Consider the following 17,076-nt stretch of genomic DNA (forward strand, 5'->3'; position numbering starts at 1 on the left):
ATGTCAATTTCTTAATCCTTCAGGATTCAAAGAATCTCCTCACAAGATTCTTATTAATTACAAAGGAATAAAATAGTAACTCTACAGTAGAGAAACCTTACCAGCAGCACTTAACCAAAGGATCAGAGTTAGTGTCGCCAGGAAAGGTGCAAATCAACATGTGCTCTTAATGTGATATATTAAGAATACTGTATTACTTCCATGGCATTTTTGCCCATATTGAAACCTGAATTTATTTATTTTTAAAGATTTTATTTATTTATTTGAGAGAGAGCACATGAGTGGGGAGGGTCAGAGGAAGAAGCAGACTCCCTGCTCAGCAGGGAGCCCGATGTGGGACTCGATCCTGGGACTCTGGGATCATGACCTGAGCCGAAGGCTTTGCTTAACCAACTGAGCCACCCAGGCGCCCTGAAACCTGAGTTTAATCAGGAGGAAACATCAGGCAAACCCACACTGAGAGACCTTCTCATTATACTGGCCTGTATTCTTAAAAAATATCAAGGTGGGGGGCGCCTGGGTGGCTCAGTTGGTTAAGCGTCTGCCTTCGGCTCAGGTCATGATCCCAGAGTCCTGGGATCGAGTCCCACATCGAGCTCCCAGCTCAGCGGGGAGCCTGCTTCTCCCTCTAACTCTCTTCCCTCTCATGCTGTTTTCTCGCTCGCTCTCTAATAAATAAATAAATAAAATCTTTAAAAAAAAATATATCAAGGTAGGGCGCCTCGCCTGGGTGGCTTACTAGGTTGAGCCTCCGCTTTTGGCTCAGGTTATGATCCTAGGGTCCTGGGATCCAGCCCTGTGTCGGGCTCAGTGGGGAGCCTGCTTCTCCCTTTGCTTGTGCTCCCTCTCTTTCTGTCAAATAGATAAATCTTTAAAACATAATAAAGAAGAAAGAAAAATCAAGGTCATGAAAGACCCAAAAGCATTAGTAATTTTTTCAGATTAAAAGAGTTTAAAGGGGCAACTGGGTGGCTCAATCGGTTGAGTGTCTGACTCTCGATTTCGCCTCAGGTCATGATCCCAGGGTCAGCGTCCTGAGATTGAGCCCTGCTTGGGATTCCATGCTCAGCGGGGAGTCTGTTTGAGATTCTCTCCCTCTGCCTCTCTCCCCTGCTTGCACGCGCTCTCTCTCTCTCAAATAAAAAAAATCTTAAAACATAAAAGTTTAGGGCGCCTGGGTGGCTCAGTTGGTTAAGCGACTGCCTTTGGCTCAGGTCATGATCCTGGAGTCCCAGGATCGAGTCCCGCATTGGGCTCCCTGCTCAGCAGGGAGTCTGCTTCTCCCTCTGACCCTCCTCCCTCTCATGCTCTCTGTCTCTCATTCTCTCTCTCTCAAATAAATAAAATAAAATCTTAAAAAAAAAACCATAAAAGTTTAAAGAAGCTTGGCAACTCAGTGCAGCACATAGTCTTGGATGTTCTTTTGTTAAAGGAGATTATTGGGACAAGTGGCAAAATTGGAAGAGGGTTTGTAAATAATAGTATTATGTCAACGTTAATATCCTGATTTCTATAATTTTACTATCGTTATATAAGAAAATTTTTTTTAAAGATTTTATTTATTTGATAGAGCGAGCACAAGCAGGGGGAGCAGCAGAGGGAGAAGCAGGCTCCCCACTAAGCAAGGAGCCCGATGTGGGGCTCGATCCAGGACTCTGGGATCAGGACCGGAGCCAAAGGCAGATGCTAACTGAGCCACCCAGGCGCCCCAGAGAATACTCTTTTTAGGAAATACACAATAAAGTTATTTAGGGATAAAGGCATCCAGTATGTAATTTATTCTTAAGCAGTTTAGAAAATTTTCATCTATTCATGTATATAGAGAGGGATTATAAAAAATGTGGTAAAACGTTAACATTTAGGGAATCTAGATGAAGGACATATGGGATCTTTTTACTATTTGTGGAACTTTTCTGAAAGTCTGAAATTGTCAAAATAAAAGATTTTTTTTTTTTTAAAGATTTTGTTTATTTATTTGAGAGAGAGTGAGAGAGCACAAGCAGCAGGGAGGGGCAGAGGGAGAGGGAGAAGCCGACTCCCCACTGAGCAGGGAGCCTGATGCGGGGCTCAATTCCAGCACCCTGGGATCATGACCTGAGCCGAAGGTAGACGCTAACCAACTGAGCCACACAGGTGCCCAAAAGAAAAGATTAAAAAGTATAAGTGTATGTCAACAAAGGAAATCCTTTAGGTCCTCCCATAGCTTTCAGGTTAATTCCAAGTCTGGTGAAGTGTCCCAGGGCCTTCAGTGCTTGGCTCCTGCCCGCCTCTCTGTGCATCTTCTGGCATATCTCTGCACAAACCCTTAGCTGACTTCTTGCTTCTTGCTTCATGCTATTTTATCTACCCTAGAAGACCCATGCCCTGCTCCATTATGCTAACTCCTCATTTTTTAACACAGTGGTTCTCAACCAGGGGTGATTTTTGTCCCCCAGAGGATATATGCCAATGTCTGAAGACATTTTGGGTGTCAAAACTGGAGGACTACTACCAACTTCTAGTGGGTGGAGGCCAGGGATGCTGCTAAACATTCTTCAGTGCACAGGCTGGCCCCCTACAATAAGGAACTTTCTAGCCCAAATGACTATAGTGCTGTAGCTGTGAACCCTTGTTGTAAACATATTGTGAGAGCCATTTCCGAGAAGTCTTTCTGACCATCCCCAGTCTGATTTAGATCTCCCTCTTTTTTGTTTTAAGATTTTATTAATTTGAGAGAGAGAATGAGAGAGAGAGAGACAGCACGAGAGGGGGGAGGGTCAGAAGGAGAAGCAGGTACCCTGCCGAGCAGGGAGCCCAATGCAGGAGTCAATCCTGGGACTCCAGGATCATGACCTGAGCCAGTCGCCTCACCAGCTGAGCCACCCAGGCGCCCTCCCCTCCTTTTTTAAATTCAAATTCAAGTTAGTTAACATATAGTATAGTATTGGTTTCAGGAGTACAATTTAGTGATTCATCACTTAAACATAACACCCAGTGCTCATCACATCAAGTGCCCTCCTTAATACCCATCACCCAATTAGCCCATCCTCCCACCTGCCTTCCCTCCAGCAACCTTCAGTTTGTTTTCTATAGTTAAGAGTCACTTATGGTTTGCCTCCCCCTTTGTTTTTATCTTATTTTCTTTTTCCCTCCCTTCCCCTATGTTCATCTGTTTGGTTTCTTAAAGTCCACATGTGAGTGAAATCATATGATAATTGTTTTTCTTTGATTGAGTTATTTGGCTTAGCATAATACACTCTCTTTCCATCCACATCGTTGCAAATGGCAAGATTTCATTCTTTTTGATGGTAGAACTCCTTCTTCTGTGTTCCTCTATTACCTTGTGCTTTTCTTTTCTCCTCATCACTTAATCTCACAGGGACTAGGTTTTATTAGGCTTATTGATGTATAGCTACTACTCAGTAAATGTCTAGTAAATGAATACTATGTAGATTGTTTTACAGTATGGTTTTTTGGCTAAACTTTTAAAAACGAGGTTTTAGGATTAAAGGAAAACATTGCTCTTAATTTATCCTTCCCTGCCCGACTTCTGATATTAATATGCTATTTCTTTGCTATTGTAGAAGCCAGGATTCTTTTGGTTGTAAAGTGGAGAAACCCAACTCAAAGTAGGGTAAGCAAAAAGAGGATACTAAGGTGTTTCACAGAAACTAAAGACAGGAAGGCCTTGGGAACAAACCAGGCACTTGAAGCCTCAGGACTCTTTCCAGCTCTTATCTAAGCCTTTCTCACTGTGTCTTTTCCAAGCTTTTCTTTCCATCTGTAGATTTTTGTCTTCTCAGTCCACATGACAGCCAGAGAAAGACCAAATTAACTTTCTTGGTGTTCAGCTCAAATAAATTCTCAGGGATAGGATCCGTTGGCCCCACCTGGATAGGATAACCCTCTGCCCAATCAGTTGTCGCTTAGGGTGAGGTCTAAGTAAAGTGGGGCAACTCCCACTGGAGCCACATGGATGAGAGACACAGGAGCATAAGCCCTGTAGCGTGGCTGCTGGATGACCTGTGTCATGGGGTGGACTGCAGCTCTCTAAAATTGAGGTACACATGGGGCGCCTGGGTGGCTCAGATGGCTAAGTGTCTGCCTTCCGCTCAGGTCTGGGATTGAGCCCCATGTCAGGCTCCCAGCTCAGCGGGGAGTCTGCTTCTCCCTCTCCCTCCACCTCTCCCCCTGCTTGTGCTCTCTCTCTCACAAATGAATAAATAAAAATCTTAAAAAAATAATAATAATTACGTTACACAGAACATAGACACTGTGGGCTGCTCTTGTTCTCTGACTACCATCCTCATTGGTCAGTTCAGTGAGGTGTGACAAGGAGAATCACAGGGACCTTAGTTCTGGGTTTTACATGTCTTCATGTCTTCAATATCACCGTTCATGTACTCACCCTAATCCATCACTGTTTATGGATTTAAGAGAATTACATCCTTTGCTTCCATTTTTTTTTTCCTATTATGTTGGTCTTGGAACAGATCAGAGGTCTGAGGGGAGACACATACGTGGTAGGTACCCCCCTCCCCACCCCATTTTATAGGCGATAGTCTGGCCAAGGTGGTTTACAGTGACAATTTCAGAGGGATTGTTTATAAGCTTTAAGTAATCTACACACCCATTGTGGGGCTCGAACTCACAACCCCAAAATCAACAGTTGCATGCTCTACCAACTGAGCCAGCCAGGCGCCCCAGGATTTTTCTCAGTTGAAAGAGACAAAAACCAAGCTCAAACTAGCCTACACATAATAGAGAATTTGTTGGCTCATGTAACTGATGTTCAAAAGGTGATTGTGGCTTTAGGCATGGCTAAATCCCGGACCTCAAATGATCTCATCTGAATTGTCTCTCAGCTCTGCTTTCTTTATTATTTGCTTCATTCTATAAGCAGGCTCTCATTAATGGCAGAAATGATCTCAACACCTCATCCTACCAGCTGTGCAACCCCAGGGGAAAAAGCCACTCTTGGGAGCTCCATAGAAGTGCCAGGCATCACTCTCACTGTCCTGGGTTGGGTCACATGTCCACAGGAAGCAGGCTACAATTCCTAAAGGAAAACTGGTGCTATTTACAGAAAATGGGATATTAGATAGGTGAAGTAGGAGCTGTCCACTATGCCCTCACTGCTGGAAGCTTCTACTGAAAGCAGCATTTGAACACACTAAACGTTTTATTGATTTGTAAGGAACTGTGCTTGGTGCTACATTGGATGCAGAACCTAAGTTTCTGCTCTTAAGGAACTTTTATTTTTATTTGTTTTTAAGTTTTTTTTTTTTTAAAGATTTTACTTATTTATTTATTTGAGAGAGCGAGAATGAGAGAGAGAGCGCACATGAGAGGGGGAAGGTCAGAGGGAGAAGCAGACTCCCTGCTGAGCAGGGAGCCTGAGGTGGGACTCGATCCCGGGACTCCAGGATCATGACCTGAGCTGAAGGCAGTCGCTTAACCAACTGAGCCAGCCAGGCACCCTTGTTTTTAAGTTTTAATTTATTTATTCATTTTAAGTAATCTCTACACCCAACGTGGGGCTCAGACTCATGACCCTGAGATCAAGAGTCGCATGCTCTACTGACTGAGCCAGCCAGGCGCCCCTGCTCTTAAGGAATTTTTAATCAAGTAATAGAAATTAAACATACATATAAATAATGATTACTATCATGTGTTGAGTGCCTACTATGGGCCAGTAGGCACTTTGTTAAATGTGTGTTTTGTTTTGTTTTTTTACGATTTATTTCTATATTTTAGAACATGTGCTGGGGGTGGGGGCAAAGGGAGAGAGAGAAGGAGAAGACTTCCTGCTGAGCTTGGAGCCCAAAACAGTGCTTGATCTCATGACCCCAAGACCACGACCTGAGCTGAAATCGAGTCAGACCCTCAACTGACTGAGCCATCCAGGCGCCCCTTAATGTTTTATATACATAATCTCTTTGTGGATAACTCTGAAAGTCACTTCTATTTTTATTTATACCCATTTTATCTATTTAAAAAAAAATAAACAGGCTTAGGAAGTTTATGTAGCCTGCCCAAGGTCACATAGCTAGTGAAGAGTAGACGATGAATCCAATCAGTTTTGACTCAATCCAGTGCTGTACTTTAGCTTGCACTGACCTAGCAAGGTCTTTCTGCATCCCATTCTTTCTACCCTTTTAAGTCAGACACCATGATTCTAAATTCCTGAGAACTATCTGACTTAGCTCATCTTTTCTAGGACATCACAGTTGATGGCTGGTCTCTTGCGTGGCTGCCCTTGTATTAGGTGCCCATCCTCGATCCAGTTAGCCCACCAGTTGGAAATCCACAGGAGGGTTTCAGTCACTGTTCAGCGACTTCTTTGGGTTTGACCCTTAGAAAGTCCGAAGAGGAGGCATGGCAGCCTCACTGCTCTTTGAGTCCTTGCTCTCCTGAAGCTCCCTTCTTTATCCCCATCACCACCACTAAGTTCAGACTATCACTCTCTCTCTCCTGCCTTCATGTTCTTCCTGTCTCCAGTCTCACCCCTGTTGACAGAGTGAAGAGTACTTTTATTGCATCATTCCTTTGAAGTCTTTCAGTGGTTTCCCATAGCCTTCAGGGTAAAGCCCAAACTCCTTACATAAGATTTCTCATGGCCTGACCCTTGCTTGCCTCTCTAGCCTTGTATCTAGACACTCCCTCCTTTGGAGCCTTTTTCTGAACCACTCAGAGCTCCCTGAACCCATCATATGTCCTCTTACCTCTGGGCTTTTGAATGTACAGTTTCATGTGCCTAAAGCCCTAAAGATAACGCCCTACCCTGCCCCCATCCCCAACACCCAGCTACACTTGCTTGTCCTGTTGATGACACCTACTCCTGTAAAACTTGTCAAAATCACCCTCTCCTCTCAGCCTGGGTTAGGTATCCACATCTTTTGCCCTCATAATGCCCTGTCAAGGCATTTATCATTTCATATTTTATTTTATTTTTTATTTTTATTTTTTTTTATTCTTTTAAGATTTTATTTATTTATTTGAGAGAGAGAGGATAAGAGACAGCACGAGAGGGAGGAGGGTCAGAGGGAGAAGCAGACTCCCCGCTGAGCAGGGAGCCCGATGCGGGACTCGATCCCGGGACTCCAGGATCATGACCTGAGCTGAAGGCAGTCGCTCAACCAACTGAGCCACCCAGGCGCCCTTATTTTATTTATTTTTTAAAGATCTTATTTATTTATTTGAGATAGAGCGAGAGCGAGCAAGCGAGTGAGAGAGCACAAGCAGGGGGAGCGGCAGAGGAAGAGGGAGAAGCAGGCTCTCCACTGAGCAGGGAGCCCGACATGGGGCTTGATCCCAGGACCCTGATACCATGACCTGGGCTGCAGGCAGCTGCTTAACCGACTGAGCCACCCAGGCACCCCCATTTCATACTTTATTTTATTTTTATTTTTTTATTTTTTAAAGATTTTATTTATTTATTTGACAGAGAGAGGGAACACAAGCAGAGAGAGCAGCAGAGGGAGAGGGAGAAGCAGTCTTCCCGCTGAGCAGGGAGTCCAATGCAGGGCTCGATCCCAGGACCCTGGGATCATGACCTGAGCTGAAGGCAGGATGCTTAACGGCTGAGCCACCCAGGTGCCCCCCCATTTCATATTTTAAATGTATGCTTATGTAGTATCTTCTCCTGTTAGAATTAAGTTTCTTGAGTCAGATTTCCCCCCCCAAATGACTGGCACATAGTAGGCGCTCAATAAATAATTGTTGAACAAATGAATGGATCTTGGCAGTGAGTTCAGATTGGCACATATTTGTGGCTTCTTTTGAGCTGGGCTTTTTTTTTTTTTCCTCTTGCTCCTTCCAGGACCTGGGTTTCAGTGATGAGACATGGGGTATGATGTAACCCGTTTCCAGGGGGATGTTGACGAAGACCTTATCTGTCCTATTTGCAGTGGAGTCTTGGAGGAGCCAGTCCAGGTGAGTTGGTCTGATGGCAGTTTTGGTGGGGGCCATAGACGACAGCGGAGCTAATAGACAACATAAGGCACTGTGTTCTGGCTCCCCTTCCGCCACCGCCTTGACGCCACACGTACACAGATGAGACGTTTGGTGCAGAGAAGCAGTGGTGGCTGCAAAAGGAACAGGGCCTTCCAGAGTCTGTCTGAGGTGGATGCCACAGAGGTCCTGTGCTTCAGATTTTCTTCTGAGCTTGCGCTGAGATTTTTCTGCTGTAAAATGGTCACCCTGTTTCTGTCTTTTGACAGTGTTCAGGAACTTCCTTTCCTCTGCAGGGGCTCTGACTAGGTTCCATCTTCCTAGCTATGACTGAACTTCTAGACTTTCCTGATAAGTTCTCTCTCTGTGATGATGTAATGTTTCGCTTAATCAGCTGGTCTGCCTGCAGGCCTTTTCAGCCTGCTTCCTAACTAACAAGCAAGGAGTGGGGACTCTATGTATTGTCCTCTTTTCTTCCTGGGATTTATTAGAAAAACCAATTTTTTTTTTTAAAGATTTTATTTATTTATTTATTTGAGAGAGAGAATGAGATAGAGCATGAGAGGGAGGAGGGTCAGAGGGAGAAGCAGACTCCCTGCCGAGCAGGGAGCCCGATGCGGGACTCGATCCCGGGACTCCAGGATCATGACCTGAGCCGAAGGCAGTCGCTCAACCAACTGAGCCACCCAGGCGCCCAGAAAAACCAATTTTTGATGCAGCCTTGTACTCTGCATTTTGATATGAAAGCTGCCACCTGCAATAGGTCATTTCTCTACAAGCCTTGCCAGACCAAAGTCACTTGTATCTTCCTGGGGCAAGTATGAGGAGAAACTCATTAACAGGGAAGTATAATGAGTGAGATGAATTCTTAGCAACAGTATTCATGGACATCATCCTGCATGGTTCTTATTGCTCACCTTCTGTAAATACCAAGTAATCCTCCGCCACTCCTCGCTAGCTAGACCTAATCCCATTTTCCAAACCAGGACACTAGTCAGTGAGGTCTCATGGCCTTTCCCCTACTCACTGCTTATACAACTCCCAGGGACTCCTCTTGATCCTTTGAGTTTATTCTCACTCCAGTTTTCACCCACCCAAAGGAGCGCAGATGCCTGAGCTGACTGAGAATCAGACTGCATTCCAGTGGCAGCTAGCCCTGGACCTAACCCCTATCCAGGCCTTTGCAGCCACCGGCCATTAGAAGCAGATTGGCTGGGTGTGGAGCAAGCTCTCCTGGTGGCGTGAAGAGGTCATGGGCTGTGTCAGTTCCTTCCTTCCCCTGGCACTGTCATTTGAGGTGAGTCACGTGTGGAGAAGTCAGTGTGGGTTCGTGACAGTCCAAGTCAGGAGCCACCCCCTACCTCCGCCTTCTGAGGAATAGGTCAGGCAGACCTCAGGATGCCAGGTTACTAGACACATATCCAGGGGTAGAAGGCACCTGTTAGGAATGCTGATTTCCCTACATCTTTTTTTTGTTTGTTTTTTAAGTAATCTCTAACCCCGATATGGGGCTCAAACTCACGACCCTGAGATAGAGTTGCACACTCCTCCGACTGAGCCAGCCAGGTGCCCCCCTACATATTTATTTAAGTTTTGAATAGGTAATAAGTTCATATGGTTCAGAAATCAAAACAGTATAAAAAGGCATACAGTGAGAACTCTTACTCCATCCTTGTCCCAGCCCATGTAACCCACCCGCCCCCATAGTTAACTCTTTGTAATAGTTTATTTGTCCAACTTTTCTTACACAGAACATAGCACATTCTGTATATTTTTGCAGGGGTGGCAGGATTGGATGGGATGGTCATGAGAGAGGTGACAGTTGGGATGAGATCTGAGTAATATGGGGACGTTCATGCTGAGATTGAGCAGAAGAGCATTTCAGGCAAAGAGAAGCCTCAAAAGTGAAGCTCCCGAAGCAGGAGTGAGCTGGATGTAAACAAAGAACAGAAAGGAGGCCAGACTAGCCTGAACACAGTACTGGGAGCGTGGTGTGAGGTGAGGAGAGGTCAGAGGCACAGGGCCAGATCCAGCATAATTTTATAGGTCCTGAGTAGGAGTTTGGATTTATTTTAAGTACAGTGGGAAGCCATTGTAAAGTTTGAGGCAGGGGAGTGATAAGATCTAGTTTTCATTTTGAAGTGATCACCCTGGCTGATGAAGGTAGACTGAATTATAAAGGGGTGGGGTAGAAGTAGGGAGGCCAGCTGGAAGACGTACTAAATAATGTAGGTGAGAGATGATAGCTTGACCTGGGTTCATGGCAGGACAGATGGGGAAAAGTGGACAAACTTAGGCTTTTTTTTTTTTTTTTTGAGATCTGTAAAGATTTTGAAAAGACTCAAATATGTCTTTGAGTGAAAAATAAAAATCTACTGAGAATGACTTTTTTTTTTTTTAAGATTTTATTTATTTATTTGACGGAGAGAGAGAGAGTGCGCAAGGAAGGGCGGCAGGCAGAGGGAGAGGGAGAAGCAGGCTCCTCGCTGAGCAGAGAGCCCTACATGGGGCTCGATCCCTGGACCTTGGGATCATGACCTGAGCCGAAGGCAAACGCTTAACCAACTGAGCCACCCAGGCGCCCTGAAAATGACTTCTTCCTTTACGAGGCCTTTCTGTGTTTCCAGTCTTTGGTATCTGTGAGCATCTTGAAGACAGAACCTGTTTTTGTATCTTAAGCACCTAGCAGAGTGTTTGGGACATGGCATGCCATTTATTCATCAACTACTAAGTGTATACTGTTTGTCCCATGCCAGAAGCCAGATGGTGTCTCCATGGAAGCCCAGGAATCCTCTCACTTTGAGGGATTCACTTCAGAGATTATCTGAGTTATCAGGGAAGGAAGCTGAAATAGGATCTTTATGAAACTGAGAAGAATGTGATTCTATGAGGAATTGGCTCTGTTTTGGAGGATAGGCCTTGCCATTAGGATGCAGGCAATGCCTCAGGTCAACCCTCATAAGATAGGAACTTGGGCCCCTACAGAGAGTACTCATCCTCTCACCAGGAGTTCCAGGCTTTTGTTTTGTTTTGCTTTGCTTTCCTACATTGCATTTTTGCCAGTAAATCCCTTCCCTGTGTCCTCTCTACTCATCCTTCAAGACCCGTATCAAATTCTGTCCTCTCCATAAATACCTGCCCTGACTGACCTAGCCTAGAAAGATCTCGTCCTCCTCTGGACTTTGGCATTTATTGTGTATGCAGTCCAGTTGGCAATTAAAAATCAGCTGTCTTATGTCATCTCTCCTATTGTCCTGGAATATTATTTATACCTCTTACTGTTATGTAACTTTTTTTTTTTAAGGTTATTTATTTATTTATTTATTTATTTGACAGAGACACAGCGAGAGAGGGAACACAAGCAGGGGGAGTGGGAGAGGGAGAAGCAGGCTTCCCGTGGAGCAGGGAGCCCATGTGGGACTCGATCCCAGGACACTGAGATCATGACCTGAGCCGGAGGCAGACGCTTAACAACTGAGCCACCCAGGCGCCCCTGTTATGTAACTTTTTACTTGTTTGTCTTATGTCACAATCCATTTGGAATCCTGAGCACAGGAAATCCATCTGAAGCCTGTCCCTGCACCATGCCTCGCCCGTGGCGCATCTGTACTTAGCTGTGACCCCAGGGACCTCTGGTCCTGGAAGCTGCTCGGAGGCTTGAGTGGCTTTGCGGAGTTATCGTATTCAGGCTCTTAGCTCCTGCTAATTCTCTTGTGCCCCCTTTGCCCTGCTTTTCCCTCTAGGCACCTCATTGTGAGCATGCTTTCTGCAACGCCTGCATCACCCAGTGGTTCTCTCAGCAGCAGACGTGTCCGGTGGACCGTAGCGTTGTGACGGTCGCTCACCTGCGCCCAGTACCTCGGATCATGCGGAACATGTTGTCAAAGCTGCAGATCGCCTGCGACAACGCTGTGTTTGGCTGTAGTGCTGTTGTCCGGCTTGACAACCTCATGTCTCACCTCAGCGACTGCGAACACAACCCCAAACGGCCTGTGACCTGTGAGCAGGGCTGCGGGTGAGATTGCTTCCCTTCCTCTGCCCCGCACAGATGAGGGCCTTCCAGTTTGTGACCCACCCCACACGCTGCCCACACTCCCCATCCCCACTCCTGTGTCTCCGGATCCCCTGCTTACCAGCTCAGGAGGTCTCCTTGGAATGTACGCAGGAGTGTCCTTGGCCTCCCTGTCTCCCTGTCCCGAGACCGCACTTCCATGATGCTTTTTGCTCTTGCTTTAATAAAAGAGAGGAGGCAACAATTCCCAGTCTGTGTGCTAATACTACGGACTGGTTTCCTTTATTCTTCCCTGTCAGCCCGGTACTCCTTTCTCTTTATCAGATTAACTGGTCTGATTTCTAAGCTTCTCATATATCCTCTTGCCCTGTTTTTTTTTTTCTTTCTTTGGGGTGTGAAGTATTTGATTAAATACTGCTCGCTAGGGCTGTGAATCTAGGGCTTCTCAGAAGGAATGAGTGCACAGGCAGAATCTGTAGGAGGAAAGGAGACTCATGTGGTAGATAAAACACTGTCTTAGAAAGGGAAGGAGGCCCAGAGAAAGTAGAGAGCAAAGGAGTACAGGGGGAAGGGGGGAGCTAGGGGGAAGGAAGTGAAGGGAATAAATAAGAGGGAGGCCCGAATATTCGAAATCTGGGCTAGGAGAAGGCCGTCTCAGCAATTTTCTGCCTTTGCCCACATGTCCCATTGAATGCTTCTGTTCTACTTTTTTCCCCACCCTGGGTGGCAGCCTGGAGATGCCCAAAGATGAGCTGCCAAACCACAACTGCATTAAGCACCTGCGCTCCGTGGTGCAGCAGCAGCAGACCCGCATCGCAGAGCTGGAGAAGACCTCCGCTGAGCACAAACACCAGCTGGCGGAGCAGGTAGGCCCCGGCGAACGCGGGAGAGAACCTGTCCCTAATGTGCGGATAAGGGTGTAGAACAGATATGTAACTGTGTGTGACTACACACGTGTGTGTGTGTGTGTGTGTATACGCTGTGTATATATGCGGATGACTGGGGGCGAGGAGCACCAATGTGAGCATGCAGGGGTGTGTGTGTGCGTGCGCGCGCGCGCACACGCGCACAGTCCTGCGCGTGCACACGGCTGGGTGAGTAGATACTCTGCCTGTGGCTTTGGTAGGGAATCAGATTGGAGCTCTTCTCCCTTTCCTTCATCGCATCAATGTCATTCGTTCACCTAACATTAATTAACTGCCTCCTCTAAGGGGGTACTCTGCTAAGCACTAGGGATATAGCTGCGAATGAGACAGTCACATCCCCATCTTTGTGAAGCTTACAGGTCTGGGTGTTCCTCAGATGCCTCAGTTGCCCTCATTCTAAGACAAACTTTTGTCTTTCATTTGTTGTCTGCCCTAACCATCATCTGTGATTCTTCTTCACGCCCACAGAAGCGAGATATCCAGCTGCTAAAGGCATACATGCGTGCAATCCGCAGTGTCAACCCCAACCTTCAGAACCTGGAGGAGACTATTGAATACAACGAGATCCTAGAGTGAGTGTCACTCGGGACGTGGAGTCACTTGCCCCACGTCCTGGCACTGAGCCCTGAGAGGAGGAGGAGCAGGGGAGTGGCAGAAGGAGGGTAATAAGAGGGCTGGGCTGGGGCCACCGCTTTTCAGATGTTGGGATGGACAGGGACAGAGAAGAGGACAACTTTCAGCCCCACTATAGGATCTCTTATTCTTTGGGGTGGATGGAGGGGAAAGCTTACACAAGGACGCAGTTCATCCAGACTTAAGTGAGTGCCCACATAGACAGAGCCCTGTATTAAAGGCTGTGGAGTGCTAGGAGGGCCACGAAGGAAGAGATACTGCCCCTGTCGTCAGGTAGCTTACAGTCCAGAGAAGAGAGTGCAAATCCATGAGAGTGATCTAAAGTGCAGCATAAACAAGCAAAGTTGAAAATCCCTTTCAGTGCTGGAGTCCTGTACAATTCACAGACCAGAGTCTAAGTGTGAATCAGTATATGTCGTGCCAACAGTGCTGTGTGGGGCACAGTGTAGAGGAACCATTGCTCCATTCAATACACGATTATTTGTTTGTTTGTTTTAAGATTTTATTTATTTATTTGACAGACAGCGAGTGAGGGAAAAGCAGGGGGAGTGGGAGAGGGAGAAGCAGGCTCCCCACTGAGCAGAGAGCCCGATGCGGGGCTTGATCCCAAGACTCTGGGATCATGATCTGAGCCAAAGGCAGCTGCCTAACTGAGTGAGCCACCCAGGCACCCCTGTTTGTTTGTTTTTTTAAAGGTTTTATTTATTTATTTGACAGAGAGACAGCGAGAACAGGAACACAAGCAGGGGAAGTGGGAGAGGGAGAAGCAAACTCCCCGCCGAGCAGGGAGCCCGATGTGGGGCTCGATCCCAGGACCCTGGGACCATGACCTGAGCCGAAGGCAGACGCTCAACGACTGAGCCACCCAGGCGCCCCCAATACACATTTATTGAGCACTTAGTATGTGCCAGGCACTGTATGTGCTCAGTATTGGGATTTTTTTGTTTTTGTTTTTTTTGACAGAGAGACACAGCGAGAGAGGGAACACAAGCAGGGGAGTGGGAGAGAGAGAAGCAGGCTTCCCTCGGAGCAGGGAGCCCAATGTGGGGCTCGATCCCAGGACCCTGGGATCATGACCTGAGCTGAAGGCAGACACTTAACGACTGAGCCACCCAGGTGCCCCTAAGTATTGGGATTTTAAGAAAAATGATGGAAACTCTTCACTTGTAGAGTTTAATCTGGTGAGTGAGTGACATGTAGTGACTCACAGGGGACCAAGTAGGGGGAGATTTGGAATTTCTGAACCAGTGATGGAAAAAGGAAGATGGAAGATCAGGGTTGAGCCGAGCACAGAGCAGGTGGTCATTCCTATTAGGAGAAAAAGCCAGTGCAGAGAAGGGGGATGAGCTGGAGTGACCATCTCCCACGCCCTCCACACAGGTGGGTGAACTCCCTGCAGCCCGCAAGAGTGACCCGCTGGGGAGGGATGATCTCGACCCCAGATGCTGTACTCCAGGCTGTAATCAAGCGCTCCCTGGTGGAGAGTGGCTGTCCTGCCTCTATCGTCAACGAGCTGATTGAAAATGCCCACGAGCGGAGCTGGCCCCAGGGTCTGGCCACCCTAGAGACAAGACAGATGAACCGGCGCTACTATGAGAACTACGTGGCCAAGCGCATCCCTGGCAAGCAGGCTGTGGTCGTGATGGCCTGTGAGAACCAGCACATGGGCGATGACATGGTGCAGGAGCCGGGGCTTGTCATGATCTTTGCGCATGGCGTGGAAGAGATATAGGAGCTCTCGACAGGCTAGCAGGAAGAGATGGCGACCAGAAAACCCATCACTCCAGCAGCTGGCTTCTGAGTCCTCCCTACTATCCACAGTACCGTGGCCTACACGTGGGCTGCACGTTTCCCTACACTTCTGGCACTGAAGGGCCCAGGGCACTTTGCTCAGCCTTTCAGGTGGGAAACCCAGATTCATCCCTTTTGCCTAATTTCTTCCCCTAAGATGTCTGTAAATTTTCAGTCAGTTTGGGAAAAGTCCCCACCTCTATATCTGTTTTCCTGCCTAGGGTCCCTGGTTCTAGATATTTTTAGAAAGCACAAAGAATTCATTTTCTCTAGAGGATCAGGGCGAAGTGAGGACTATCTGATCATTCCCCCTCCTCCAAAACCAGGGAATTAGAGCGGGCAGGTCTGTTGACACTAAACAGCATGCAAGGGCAGCTCTGGGGAGCAGACATCCTGAAGAAATGGTAAGGGTGGGATCAAAACCCTAGAAATAAGCAGTGAGGCCAGGAACTGGCCCTGAGGGGAACTGATGGCCCTTAGGGGAAGACAGGACCTCTGTGCCAAGTAATACCCTGTCCAGCGCACCTTCTGGATGCAGGTTCCTGCTGCTTCTGCAGGTGTGCAGGCTGGGATGCCGGAATTTTCCAGATGAGTTCTGCTTTCCAACATTTTCTCTTAGTTAGGGAATGACAGGGTTGGGGGTAGGGGATTAGTCTGTTGGGGTGGATGTGCTCAGCAAGAAGCAGCTCTCTGGCTTTTGCTGATATCAGGTAGGCACTGCCTCTGGCTTGGGCCATAATAGTTCCATAGACCCCTCTCCAACCCTGTGATTGTAACTAGTTATTTTGATAATTTCCTTTGGCCATTGTTGTTTGTATTTCCTTCCCCCCTCCCACTTTTTTTTTTTTTAGAATGGCCTGGTTATGGCTACCCCACTTTTCCAGCCCAGCCACATTGTTGGCAATCTAATTTATTTACTTTTTTTTTTTTAAGAAAGGAAAAAGAAAAAAAAATTAACAAAGCTCAAAACTTTCTTTTTGATGTTCCTATTGTGGGGATTCTGGATAGGGTGGGACAGGGATGGGGGATCTGTTTTATATTTTTCCTTTTCAGCACAACCATTGGCTTTAATATAGGAAGGGCCAAGGGAGTCCTCGGCTGAACCTATGTCTGCCCCAACCCTCCATCACCCCATCTGAGATGAGGCGCTTCCTCTATTCCAGTGATGGATGCGACAGCCCAATATCCATGCCTGTGCCCTCTGGAGAACTTTGCTCCCAGCCCTTCCACTGGTCTTCTTGTAAAACTCTGTATTTATAGAGTGTTAATTTTGAAGACATTTCCACCCCCCAACCCCCGGTTTCCTTGGAGATCCAGACTTGGATTCTAAGCTTCACCAGGCAAGATGGGAGAGACATGATGTCTCTGTGTCTCTGAGTACAGGCTGTGCTCTGGTCTCACGCATGCCCTCTAAGGACTTCAGCTCCATTTTCGGCTACCTGGGCATTCCTTGATCTTTAGGGTGGCTGGTAGAATAAGAGAAGGGGAGGGATAGAGGGTGTGATTATTTTAATAGGCAGGTGTGAGTGGGGTTGAAGAGATATGGCCATATAACAGCTACTTCTCTCTTTGGAGTTTTATTCCAGGCCAGCTTGCTGTGGGTCTGGGGAGTTGGGTCATGCTCCACTGGGAATGGGGTGGAGGGATACAGCTTGAAGGGAGTAGGGAACAGTCCTATGTTCCAGCTCCAGGACATTGTGCTCAGGAATTTGAAAACGCTGCTATACTTAGTCTGGTTACTACATTTCTTCCACTCCCCTCTGCCCCTGCCCTCCTTACCAA

At 47.0% G+C, this 17,076-nt stretch overlaps 1 protein-coding gene across 6 annotated transcripts in view; it reads left to right on the forward strand.

Moving 5' to 3' along the window:
* The window catches only part of RNF41 (ring finger protein 41), a 29,933-nt gene extending 13,670 nt beyond the window's left edge, over positions 1-16,263 (forward strand). For 4 of the 6 annotated variants that reach the window (XM_045873209.3, XM_045873211.3, XM_045873210.3 and 1 more), the window contains 5 exons: positions 7,802-7,914; positions 11,676-11,947; positions 12,675-12,810; positions 13,339-13,442; positions 14,884-16,263. In XM_045873209.3, coding sequence (XP_045729165.1) covers positions 7,825-7,914; positions 11,676-11,947; positions 12,675-12,810; positions 13,339-13,442; positions 14,884-15,235 — 954 coding nt within the window. In that variant the 5' untranslated portion in view covers positions 7,802-7,824 and the 3' untranslated portion in view covers positions 15,236-16,263. Of the gene's footprint in view, positions 1-3,563; positions 3,614-7,801; positions 7,915-9,032; positions 9,230-11,675; positions 11,948-12,674; positions 12,811-13,338; positions 13,443-14,883 lie in introns of those variants that run through there. The other 2 variants (XM_054507010.2, XM_045873212.3) reach the window with 2 other exon arrangements.
* The last annotated feature ends 813 nt before the right edge of the window (positions 16,264-17,076 follow it).

This window comes from Mirounga angustirostris, unplaced genomic scaffold (genome assembly GCF_029215605.1).
Source record: "Mirounga angustirostris isolate CCGP_5_RB_7025 unplaced genomic scaffold, mMirAng1.0.hap1 SCAF_5, whole genome shotgun sequence".
Classification (NCBI taxonomy): Eukaryota; Metazoa; Chordata; class Mammalia; order Carnivora; family Phocidae; genus Mirounga; species Mirounga angustirostris.